The sequence below is a fragment of the Neofelis nebulosa genome, chromosome 6, assembly GCF_028018385.1.
Source record: "Neofelis nebulosa isolate mNeoNeb1 chromosome 6, mNeoNeb1.pri, whole genome shotgun sequence".
In the NCBI taxonomy this organism is placed as follows: Eukaryota; Metazoa; Chordata; class Mammalia; order Carnivora; family Felidae; genus Neofelis; species Neofelis nebulosa.
In genome coordinates, this window is record NC_080787.1 from 71,977,431 (window position 1) to 71,989,870 (window position 12,440).

General features: G+C 35.1%; 1 protein-coding gene across 7 annotated transcripts in view; it reads left to right on the forward strand.

Annotated features, from left to right (window-relative positions):
- MYO6 (myosin VI) overlaps window positions 1–12,440 on the forward strand; it is a 145,610-nt gene that overhangs the window by 103,124 nt on the left and 30,046 nt on the right. For 5 of the 7 annotated variants that reach the window (XM_058734516.1, XM_058734511.1, XM_058734512.1 and 2 more), the window contains exons 17-20: window positions 2,272–2,367; window positions 2,642–2,815; window positions 6,371–6,409; window positions 8,030–8,123. In XM_058734516.1, coding sequence (XP_058590499.1) covers window positions 2,272–2,367; window positions 2,642–2,815; window positions 6,371–6,409; window positions 8,030–8,123 — 403 coding nt within the window. Of the gene's footprint in view, window positions 1–2,271; window positions 2,368–2,641; window positions 2,816–3,160; window positions 3,380–6,370; window positions 6,410–8,029; window positions 8,124–12,440 lie in introns of those variants that run through there. The other 2 variants (XM_058734515.1, XR_009263076.1) reach the window with 2 other exon arrangements.

Sequence of the window (12,440 nt, forward strand, 5' to 3'; positions counted from 1 at the left end):
CCTTTTAGCTGGATGGAAAGTACATTTCATCTATCTAAAATGGATAAACAGGTTTACTTGCTATTTTTATGTTCTTCCTTCTAGCAAAATGGACACCATTTGCTTTGCTTCTGTCATGTGACCTGGATCATGTTCCAGGGGTTAGCATCTAGAATCACAAGCAGCCACCAGTCTGCACATTTGTAAGACCAGTAATAAAGTTTATGGCTTAGAGTCTGACTTGTGCAAGCAATCCATATTAGATAATGGGTAGCCAATTTATTTTGATGCTCTTTCCTAGGGACTTTTGAATGGGAAATATACTCAGAGACACAGAACTGAAGCAGTAGAAAAATTAACTACAGGGAAAAACACAGAGATCAGTGGAAATAAATGAGAAGTACACTTCTGAAGGGGTTAGAGGACCTGGTTCCCTGAACTGCTGTTGGGTCATAGAGCTGTGTTTGAATCCTTATACCAGTGAACAGTAGGGCTTTCTTCATGAGGCTGGACCCTGAGGCTATTGAAGTGTTTCCTGGGTTCACCTAATTCTGTATTTATCTTTACACTCAACCATCATCCCTTGAGGTAATACAAAGACAGCTCCATCCTTGTGCCCAATTAGCACAGAAAAATACGGATGTTAATTTCATCCAGGAAGATAGGTGCTGCCTTATCTTACAGAGAATAACAAAGAAAGAAAGGGAGGAAAGAAGAAAAGTAAAGCTGCTTAGACTTGCAGATGGCTCCCATACTGTTTATTATTTTGAAATTGTACCATAGTATATCAGTCATTGCTTTGATGGATCCAGGAGCTGAACTGAATGAAGACTAGTATTCTTGTTTCCTTACATCATTAACTAAGTTAAGAATGTGTTAGGTAAACAGGTTGGATGCATTTACTTGAAAAGTTGATGTAGTTGTGATAACCTTCTCTAGGGACTGAATCTAGCAACCACGTGCCCCACTGACTTGGAGTTCTTCTATGTCCTTAAATATTTCTTATAATGCAGAGCCTGTCTCTTCAGTGGAGATAGAAATCAAGTGATACGAATCCTCACCAAAACTTTTGCTAAGATTGAAGATGTATATCCGGTCCTGTATATTCACTGTTCACTAGTCTTTGTTGTGACCAGCTTGCTTTACCAAGAGTACAGATTGCTAGTGAACAAAATTGTGACCAGGGCCTCAGAGAACCCTGAGTTATATAGTACATATAACTACAAGGACAACAAGCTAAAACATCAAGAATGGACTTTGGCTGCTTGTCTTCAAAGAGAACAAGAGCAAGACAGTAAATTCTAATTTTTATAAGCCATTACTTTTGTTGTAATTCTTTGGAAATAAAAGTAATAATAACCATTTATTGAGCACTTCCTATGTGCCAGTCATCTGAAGGTTTTACTTAAGTTATTTTATTTAATACTCATAATCTCTGGGGTAGATCCTGTTTGTATGCCCATGCTAGAGATGGGGAGATGTACACAGAGAGGTAAAGTGACCAGTCATGTGTAGCATAGTAAGGAAGTGGTGGATTTGGGAATCAGGCTGGGCATTTTGACTCCAGGGCCCTTGTTCTGGCTTATACTGGTGTATCACCTCACAAAGAAGAGGCTCTGTGCTCTGCTAGCCCTCTCACCTAGAAAAAGCCTGGTAATGTTCTCAAAGTCTTAGTTTTTTCATTTTTAAATGAGGTTGTCTTTCTTATCCTTAGGTTATTTTGAGGGTCAGATATATTCTTTTATGTGAAGGCATTTTGGAAACTTTTAAATATGAGATATTGTCATTGATAGTATAGCCCTAAAATGATTCAGTGTCCTTCAGATAGATTCAGCCTCATTGTATAAACATGTTAGGATGTATAGTTTTGAAAGTGGGAGAAGTACTGATTTCAGAACAGTGCTTCTCAACCTTGGTTGTACCTTCAAATCACCTGACGTAAATGATACGGGCTTTAGGGGGTTTAAAAGTTTTCCAGTTAATTCACCAGTTAAGTCAAGAACCACTACTTTAGACATAGGCAGTTAACTTTATAAAGTGCCCATTGTTTTGCATATTTACAGTGTTTATTTTTGTCTGACTCATTTTTTCTTTTTTGAGAGATTATAACCAAATACTTGCTACATTTCATTGGTAGTCTAAAGCTTACTAGGTGTTTCAAAGGCAGTATAATTGTGTGAAGTGTGAAAAATTCCCATGTAATTTTAAGTGTTTCACATCCCAGATGTTTTCTAAGGAGATTATGTAATATTTTTTTGATAATTTAATAACTAATGCATGTACTCTTTTCAGATACCCAGAAAATCTAAGCTGGCAGTCCATAGGAACATCAGAGATGATGAAGGCTTCATTATCAGGCATTTTGCAGGGGCAGTGTGCTATGAAACAGTGAGTGTGACTTTTACTAAGAGAAAACCATTTGAAGTTGAAGTTGCGCCGCACATAATGTTAACCTCCAGCCACATCTGGTTATTTCAGTTTAAATTTAATAAAATTTAAAATTCAGTTCCTCAGTACACTGGGCACACTTCATGTGTGGGGACTGTGTTAGACAGTGCAGATGCGGAACAGTTTTGTCATCTCAAATTCTGTTGAGCAGAGCTGTATCAAGGGATATTACCAAGGGATGGACTGAATCATTCCTGTTTGCTTTATTTTTCAGACCCAATTTGTGGAAAAAAATAATGATGCTTTACATATGTCTCTTGAATCCTTAATATGTGAATCCAGGGATAAATTTATACGAGAATTATTTGAATCATCTACAAACAACAACAAAGATACTAAACAAAAAGCAGGAAAACTTAACTTCATCAGTGTGGGAAACAAGTTTAAGGTATTTGTGTTAAATTTATTATTTGAAAATTTGTTTTTAGTGCATTTCAAATAAAATATATTGTTTTATACTTTACAGAGGATAATGCAGATCACTGTCAGAAATCCCATGAGTGAAGTGCAAGAGCAGACCCTGCATTGTTGATATTTGTATACAAAATAACATAAAATAGGTGTAGTAATTGAACATACAGAAATTCTTAAAATCTTATGAGTCTGTTCTTTCTTGTTGCTTAACATATCTGATTCATACCTGCTTCTCCTAATGTTCTTGCTTCTGCTTACTGTTTGGTTGACCTTCAAACCTTCTCTTTCCCATGTGTTTTCTGTTTCCTTCCTCATTCAGCAGTTTTGTTTTAGCTGGAGTAGTCCAGCTCGGGATGGCTAGAGAGGACTAGTTGAGTTGAGAGAGGAAAAGCAGGCACAGCCAGGGGCTTCAGGTAAATGATCACCTTCCTGGACTCTCATTTATAGAATGGCTGCCATGTTAAAAAGAGCCCGTCTCAAGTTATTAATTTAGTTTTTAATTTATTTTCAATGTGTTTTCTCTCACTGTGTTTTACACTAAAATTTGATTAAAGCTTTTGATAACTTTGTAAAAGATAAATGCTCTGTGTGACAAACCCTTCAAACTGCTTATTTAACATTGAAGAACATCTCATTTGTTTTATTAATTTTATTTTTTTATTTATTTATTTTTTTCAACGTTTTTTATTTATTTTTGGGACAGAGAGAGACAGAGCATGAACGGGGGAGGGGCAGAGAGAGAGGGAGACACAGAATCGGAAACAGGCTCCAGGCTCCGAGCCATCAGCCCAGAGCCTGACGCGGGGCTCGAACTCACGGACCGCGAGATCGTGACCTGGCTGAAGTCGGACGCTTAACCGACTGCGCCACCCAGGCGCCCTGTTTTATTAATTTTAGATCAAAAATTTATTCTTTGAGGTCTGACAGGGAATTGACACATGATGTGTCTTAGAAATGGAACACGAATTGGTTTTAATTGTTGAGTATTTAGCATAGAAAAAGGTAATTTAAAAACTTTTCTATCACAAGTTTAATGAATAAAAAATTATAAATAGAACAAAGACATAGGATTAATTTCTCTTGTATACATCTTCACAAAGTATTGTTGTATATACAAAAAACCTCTGCATATGCCTTCTATTATGTGTACTTTAAATATTAAAAATGATGTAATTAGAAACTCTTTAAGCATCAGAATACTATAATAATAGCAACAATGTAAGCCTCCTGAAATCCCTTGTGGATAGAAATGGGCTCTAATTAACTATCTCGATGAAATCATGTTTATAAACCTAGATTTTTTTAAAGTATATATAAATATAGGAGAAAGTTGATAATACTTTACAAGTAATTGAATAAAAATTCTTTAACTTTGTTATGTTATATTCATTATGAGTTCCTGATTCTCTTGAGCAATACTTTTTCTCTTATTTGTATATTTTGAAATTCCTGAATAGACACATGATAGCAGATTAGTATAAAATAGTATGTTAGCCTATATGAAGTGGATATTATTATTTGCATAATGTAATATTATAGTAGTATTGCTTGAAAGAACATACTTGAAATTTTAGACAGTATAAATAAAAACAAAACATTCTTAAAATTCTTTGAATTAAAGTATTCTTTGATGTTGAGATATGAAATGCCTGAATATTACTTACATTCAATAGGATGTATTTTGCACATTAAACTGCTAAAAACTATAACTGAGTGATATTACTAATAAATTTCAAAAATGTGTTGAGATACTTTGAAATGATGTATTAATAGTAATTCTTAATTTAAAATATAGTAGAATAGCTTGTTAAATTCAAGTTACGTAAGGCAATAAAAGAAAACAGGCTAGCATTTACAGTAAGACTTCAGTTACCCATCATTTCTGAGAACCACAGGTTCTCTGCCGAAAAGTAACATTTTCAGGTTATTTGAAACATAACTCTTTTACTGTTAGTGATTTAGAAAACAATCGTCTTTGATGGAAGTCTTACTCTATTGTTACGTACATGAATATTTGTATGCTTAAAAATAAAATACAAATAGAGCATGAGTTTCATAAAACTGTTTATCCTTATGCCTTATGGTCCTTGACTGCTTCCTTGATAATTGACAGTCTTCCCTCTTCTCTCAAGTTTATTTTTGCTGCTTCTCTTCTGAATTAGTTTATCTCCATTTTTTTGGAGAATACCATGCTTAGTCTATGGATTAAGAGGCATGGACTTCGTGACATTTGTTTTCTTTTCAAATTAGTGCCTCTCGTACTTGCTTTTCAGTTGTTTGTGGTCCAGATTGATCAAAGTTGTCAGAACTCAGTCAACCAGATAAGTGGGGTGTGACTGTGTTTTTTTTAATCCAGTCAGAAATTTACTCCATTTTTATAACTTAAGCCTATGATGTCTGAAGTATACTGTAGTTTCATGTGTAAGAGAATGAACTGTTGGAATCTTGGCTTTACCGTTACTCGTTCCATGATCATAGGCAAGTAATTTATCCCTCTGGGCCATAATGCTTTTACCTGAAAAATGAGGCTGATAATACATACTTAATTTGAATTGTTTGTGGTTTGAACCTGATCATTCCTGTGAAAATCTTTGAGCAGTGTCTGACTCATAGAAAGTATTCAGTACAGTCTACCTATTAATAATAATAATAATAATTACTATTATTAAATATTATTAAATAATTACTATTATTAAAAATAATAATTATTATTAACATATTGGATTGATCCAATATATTAATTTAGGAATTTACATCTGGATTTATCTTCTGTAAGTAGTATAGTAAGCATCTTAGTATAAAATTGATATGAGAATTTTATATAATTGACTTTGCAGAGAAGTAAAGCAAAACATGATTTTAATGTATTATTAAACCAGAGTAAATTACTGTCACTTAATATTATTAGAAACAGGAAAATATAGTAACTTGTAGTATACATTGTCAAATTGTTTTTGAGAAAATTGTCCAAGCTTTTAAAAATAATTGGAATGTAAAATATTTTAAAATAGCCAAGAGGGTTTTGACAGCTAGGCAGGACAATTTCATTTATGATAAGTGTTATATAAAACATTTCTAATACCATTAGTGTGTATTTTAAGTATGTCTTCATTCTTCAATGGAGTGTGACAGAAACTGCACCCAGCTTGCTACATATTCAAGTACAGCTCTGTTGATCTATTATGGAATGCATCCCCTGCATTTTCATGTACTTCCTTTGTTGCCTGTACACTTTTCCCTCATTCATCCCGCCTGCAAGTATGTGTGTATATTTTATAGCATTGCTAATTTTCAGTCTTTTAATTATACAAGTTCTGTATGACTAGTATAAGTTACTGTCCTTGTCATCATATTAGCCATATATTTTGCATGTTACTGTAAAAGAATTTATCAGTTGTTAAGTTGCACTGTGTTGTATGTTGATGTTATTGCATGTTATTTTATGCTAATGTTGGAGAGCTAATGGTAACTTATGACATTGTGTACTTTTGCTTTTTGAAATAGTAAAGTGATTTGCTTTCTTCTGCAGACACAGTTAAATCTGCTTCTGGATAAACTTCGAAGTACTGTGAGTAAAATTTTTAAAAATTCAGAGTTTTTAAATAGTCCTCTGAAATTACTGTTAGTAATTACTCAAATAAACAGAGTAAACCTAGAATAATTAGAAATTAATTTAAAACTGAATTCCCTTGTTAAAAAAATTGTTTTTTAAATGGTTGTCATTTTGGTTAGGCTTGTTCTGAAAAAAGTCAAATATATATGGGAAGTCACATTATTTTATAAATATACAGAATTCTCTCAAATGTTACTCAATTCAGATTATCCTGTAGTTTCAGAAAAGTGAAAATAATTAGTTATTTATGTGGAGAAAGAAAATATATTTTTTAGGATTAAAGATAATGCATGTAATTCATTTTCATTTTATCATTCTAGTAGTAACATTCTCCAGCCTGACAGTGTTGTCATGGAAAAAATGGACATAACATTTTTATGCCCTGTTATAGAGGCAATATTTCCTAGGATTCCCTCCCCCCCTTTTTAATTAACTAGACATTTTAGTAGTTCACTCTGGTTTTTAATGGAAAATTTACCAGAGAAAGAAGTATGATATGTGGGTTATGTGGCATGATTCAAGGCGAGGCTTATTTTTTAAACAGATCTACAGAACTTAACCAGGTATTCTTCCTTTTCACGTAGTCATTTTGAAAAGCCAAATATTTATTCTTTTGATGCTGTTATTGCTTAATTTATTGTTAGACTTGCTTTTGGAAGCATTAGCAGATATTCTCATTGTTTGCAAATATTTATCTCTTAGGAACTAAACATCTTTAAAAACCAAGTCTGATGAGGAGGGTATTTTACCTTTATCTTTATGGCCCAAATAAAGATACACCAAATACAGGGCAAATAATGAGAGTACTTTTGTGATTTATAAGAAGATACTTCCAAAAAGTGTTCTGAAAGTGTTTGCAGTGAGCATCCTTGTTGAAATAACTATTCAGTTTTTTAAGGGGACTGCTCTGAAAAGGAACAGTTATTTGGATGCTTGGTATATTCACTTTCATACTCAACAGGTTCATTGTGCACATATCCATATTCTTTGTGCCTCATTCAACGTAATCCGATAACTGATTCTAAATGAATGCCTTTAAAAGCTGTAAAAAAATGCTGTTTAACAAACAGAACTTTAAAATGTGAAGTGGTGCAGCTTAGGGACTTACAGAATGATGAAAAAGGTTGACTTATTTTTCCCCACTTTGGTCTAAATTTTGAGAGGCATAATTTTATTACTTTGTCTTGTTATAGGAAAATTTTCTTACCACAGAAATATAGCATATAAATATACTTAAATGTAGAATAAAATCATATATGTATCAGTCTGAAAAATGTATTATATGTAAATATGTTAAAATATTTTTCAATGAAAGACTTTTCTTTTTACAATAACACAATTTTTGGTACTCAAATCTAAAATGTACTATGTTTCTAACATTAGTATATAATGCAGAAATTCATTCCAAGCTTGAAATTCTGAAAGTATGCTAATTAAGTTTTAGATTCTTTAGTGATTATTTTAAAAGAGGTTCAGATATTAATGGTAACATGCTTGATAGTTACTGATTTTCATAGAAATAGAAAAATAAGAATGCTTATTGTATTGTCTTAAAAAGTATCTTTATTCTCCTAGGGTGCAAGCTTTATTCGTTGTATCAAACCTAACTTAAAGATGACAAGCCACCACTTTGAAGGTGCCCAGATTTTGTCTCAACTTCAATGTTCAGGTATTTTCATATATATATATTTTTAAATTTTTTTTTGATGTTTATTTATTTTTGAGACAGAGAGACAGGGCATGAACGGGGGAGGGTTAGAGAGAGAGACACACACAGAATCTGAAGCAGGCTCCAGGCTCTGAGCTGTCAGCACAGAGCCCAACGCGGGCTTCAAACCCACAGACTGTGAGATCATGACCTGAGCCGAAGTCGGAGGCTCAACCAACTGAGCCACCCAGGCACTCCTAGGTATTTTCATATTTTTATAATTTATATCCATGTGTGTTGGGAATGTTTTTAAACCAGTCACAGCTATCTTGATTGTTTTTAAGTACAGTAAGATTTTTATTTTCTATTTCCTTAAATTATAAGAAAAGCATGGCTAGCAAGTTATTTTAGCAAATTGGGATATAGTTTATTGTGAAATAAAGCAACTTTACAGCATTGAAGTAAAATTTATGAAAACTCTTTAACTGCAAACCTAGATGTCCCTTAAGTAGGTTTTTTTTTTTTTTTTTTAAGTTTATTTATTTATTTTGAGAGAGTGAGAGAGCATGAGTGGGAGAGGAGCAGAGAGTGAGGGAGAGTTAGAGAGAATCCCAAGCAGGCTCCATGCTTCATGCTGACCTGAAGCAGGGCTTGACCTTATGAAACTTGAGATTATGACCTGAGCCAAAATCAAGAGTCAGACACTTAATGGACTGAGCCACCCAGGCCTTCTCGGGCTGGCAGTAGTTCATTTCTCATTCCTTAAATAGCTGGGTCAGGAGGTGGGTTTTGGTGTCCTTGCTCTCACTCCACTGCTTACAAAAAAATGAAAACACAATGCCCTTGGCTGCTGCAGAACTTCTGTGCATTTGGCTAAACTATCACTCTCCACCTTTCACCTGCCACCTTCTAACTTTGCTCAGCCATAGAAGTCTTAGGCACAAGGCTCACTGTTTTTCCTGTACTGCATGCCCATCTTCTCTCCACACCCATGCTACGCCTCCTGTCTCCCAGGGCATGAGTCCTCTACTTGCCTTTTGCTCCATCCCAAATTTGTGGTACTTCCTTAAGCTCTCTGGTCTTTCTTACTCGTTATTTTGCTCCTCTCAAAGTCAGATTCATTATAAAGCTAGGGTCACTTAAGCTTCAGGGTCCCTCATTTAGATGAGCTCCTTTGAAAGCCCTTACCTGCTTTTATATTCTTTTGTATTTTGTAATTTTGTACTTTTTTCTTAAATTACAATTGTATAAGCTTTAGGCAAACCCACCCTGCTCTCTCCAGATCTCTGAAGCTCTGCCAATAGACAGCCTCAGCTTCTTACTAGAAGATGGAAAGCTTCACCTGTGTGCTACCAAACACTGCTACCTACCTGCATAACCTTCCCTTTTGCTAAGAAGGTGGAAGTGCCTCTCTTCCAAGTTGAGACTATAGTTCTTTGGAATCATCCCTTCCTACTTTCTTTTGAATCTTCAATATCGATTATTTGTATTGAATCATTCCCTTTGAGGTAGTCTCTCTCACTACCATTTAAACATGTGGAGTCTTAATCTTAATTTCCTCTGACCCACATTCCCTTCCAGCTATTTCCTTATCTGTAGCCTCACTGTTTATTCTATAGTTTGTCCTTTTCTGTCCAAGAATAGCCTATTTTTGCTTTCTCAGTTTCTTGCCTTCCACTCACTCTCTAACCCAAGATAATTCAGCTTTCACCTTGATCAGTCCAACAGAGTACTTCCTTTTCTTTTTTTCAAGTTGTTTTTGAGAGAGAGGGAGAGAGCAAGAACACGAGCAGGGAGGGGCAGAGAGGGAAAGAGAGAATCCCAAGCAGGCTTCATCCTGTCATTGCGAAGCCTGATGTGGGACCCCCAACTCACAAACTATGAGATCATGACCTGAGCTGAAATCAAGAGTTAACTGCCCAACCAACTAAGCCACCCAGGCGCTCCACAACAAAATAATTCTTGATAAGGTCACCTGAGATTTCCCTGATCCTAAATCAGATATTCCTTTTTCAGTCCTCATCTTAGTGGACATCGACATTTGACTTGATTGGGCCCATTAATGTATCCTTTCCTTGGCTCCTGAATCAGAGCATGTCCCTGATTTTCTTTTTTTTCTTTTTTTGTTTTTGTTTTTAATATTTATTTATTTTTGAGAGAGAGAGAGAGACAGAGCTGGAGAGGAGCAGATAGAGCGAGACAGAGGATCCAAAGGAGGCTTCATGCTGATAGCAGGGAGCCTGATTTGGAGCTCGAATTCATGACCTGAACTGAAGTCTAACACTTAACAGACTGAGCCACCCAGGTGCTCCCTGCTTTTCTTTTTAATTTTCTGGAAATTCTCAACTCCTCTGCAGGGTCTTCTTTTCTCTGGGTAGTGTTTGTTAGAGTTTTTCACGCTTTGGTTTAGGCCTGTTTCTTTCTCACTCTTCCCAGTGCTGTTTGATATAACTTTCCATGTTGATAGAAATATTTTATATCTGTGTTGTGCAATATGGTAGATGCCTCTGGCTGTTGAGCACTTGACATGTGGCTAGTATGACTTAGGTACTGATTTTTAAATTTAGTTTTAATTTTTAAAAATTTAAATAGTCACATGTGGCTAGTGCAACTGCAAACCATGTAGCTAGTGGGTGCCATATTGCACAGCATAGTTATGTATTCTCTGTCCCCACTGCCTGATGTGACCTCCTAAATAGTCTTTGTCCCCCCCCCCCCCCAGATTTATCAAAATATAACTGACTTATAACATAAAGGCAAGGTGTACAACATGTTGATTTGATATACTTCTGTATGTAAAATGATTATCCCCATAGCATTTGCTAACAGTCTCATCAGATCCCGTAATTACCAGTTCTCTTTTGTGGTGAGAATATTTAAGATCTGCTCTGCTGGCAAACAGTGAGTCTTAGTACTCCCAATCCAAGCTATCACCATCTTTCACCAGGGTTTTTGCTGTAGCTTCCTAAGTATTCTCCTTGCATCTGCTCTGTCTGTTCTTCACATATATCCAGAATTGTTGCTTTACAACTCAAGTCTGATCACATCTTTTTACTGCTCAAAATGCTGTAATGGCTTCTGAGTATTATTAGGGGAAAGAGTAAAATCCTAGTAGCTTATGAGGCCCCAAAGGTCTGGCCCATGTGTTCCTAGCTCCATCTGTCTCTACTCTCTCTCTCCTCTCTGTGCTCCAGTCATGCTGGCCTTTGTTTGGTTCCTTAAGTTCTCCATATTCCCTCCTGTCACAAGGCCTGTGCACATACTGCTTCCTCTGAGAAGCTCTTGACTGACTTTTGTCTTCATCTTTCATTTCTACCCTTGATTGTCCTTTCCTTGTGAAAGCCTTTATTGATACCCTTAACAGAAAGAGGGGTCTGAGTAAAGAGTGCTGAGCACCTTCATTTTAGCCATAAATTATATATAGATTTGTGCAATCATGTAATTTTTTTCTCTAACCTATAAATCTCTCAAGGGCAGAAACAGTGTCTGTTTTGGCTTGCACATTTATCCCAGCCTCTGAGCAGTGCAGAGCTTATACTAGATTTAGTAAATATTTGTTGAATGAAATGCACGGTCTGGCACATGTGAAGACTTTTTGTTAATAATTTTAACAAATACTGTAATGTTAAATAATTCATGTCTGCCATATTCGTACATATGGATGTATTTTTGTGATATTTTCTTCAGATAGTTTTTATTTTGAGTTTGACTCCTTTCTCATTTAAATTTCTTTTCATGGTTTGTTTAGCCTAATACAATAAATCATTTATTTCCTAAATGAGCATCCAGTGTCCTGGCAAGTCAAGCATGTTTACATTTAGCTATATAGACTTTTAAATTGGTAGAGTGTGGGGTTATAGATGCTTTAGCTAGGATTTATCTTTCAGTTAAGCAGTGTATTTCAATATGCTAAGATGTGTTGGCAGTTTAGTAGATGACACCAATTCATAGTAGTTTGACTTGTTTTTAAAGTAATAATAATAGTAAAATAATATAGAACTGGTTCTAATCATGTGGCTAGGTAATGAGGAAAATGAAAAAAACAAAATACCCCAATAACCAGTAGAAATAAAAATACTTATGAAGCTTTGTAAAATAAAGACATTTAAGATTTGAATTCTGGATAACCTTTCTGTTTTCATTATTTTTTTCTGATTTAAGAAGAGTTAATTGATTTAGGACTTCTTTTACTAAAGTTACTATCTTCTGATCAGCCAACACCAGGGCAAAGTAGGGGAAGGTAAGAGAAGGCAGGTGTTCTTCCTCTGTAACCTTGGGGCTGTGCTGCCTATCTCTGGCAGCAAAGAGGATTCTGAATATAACCAGCCAGACTGCACC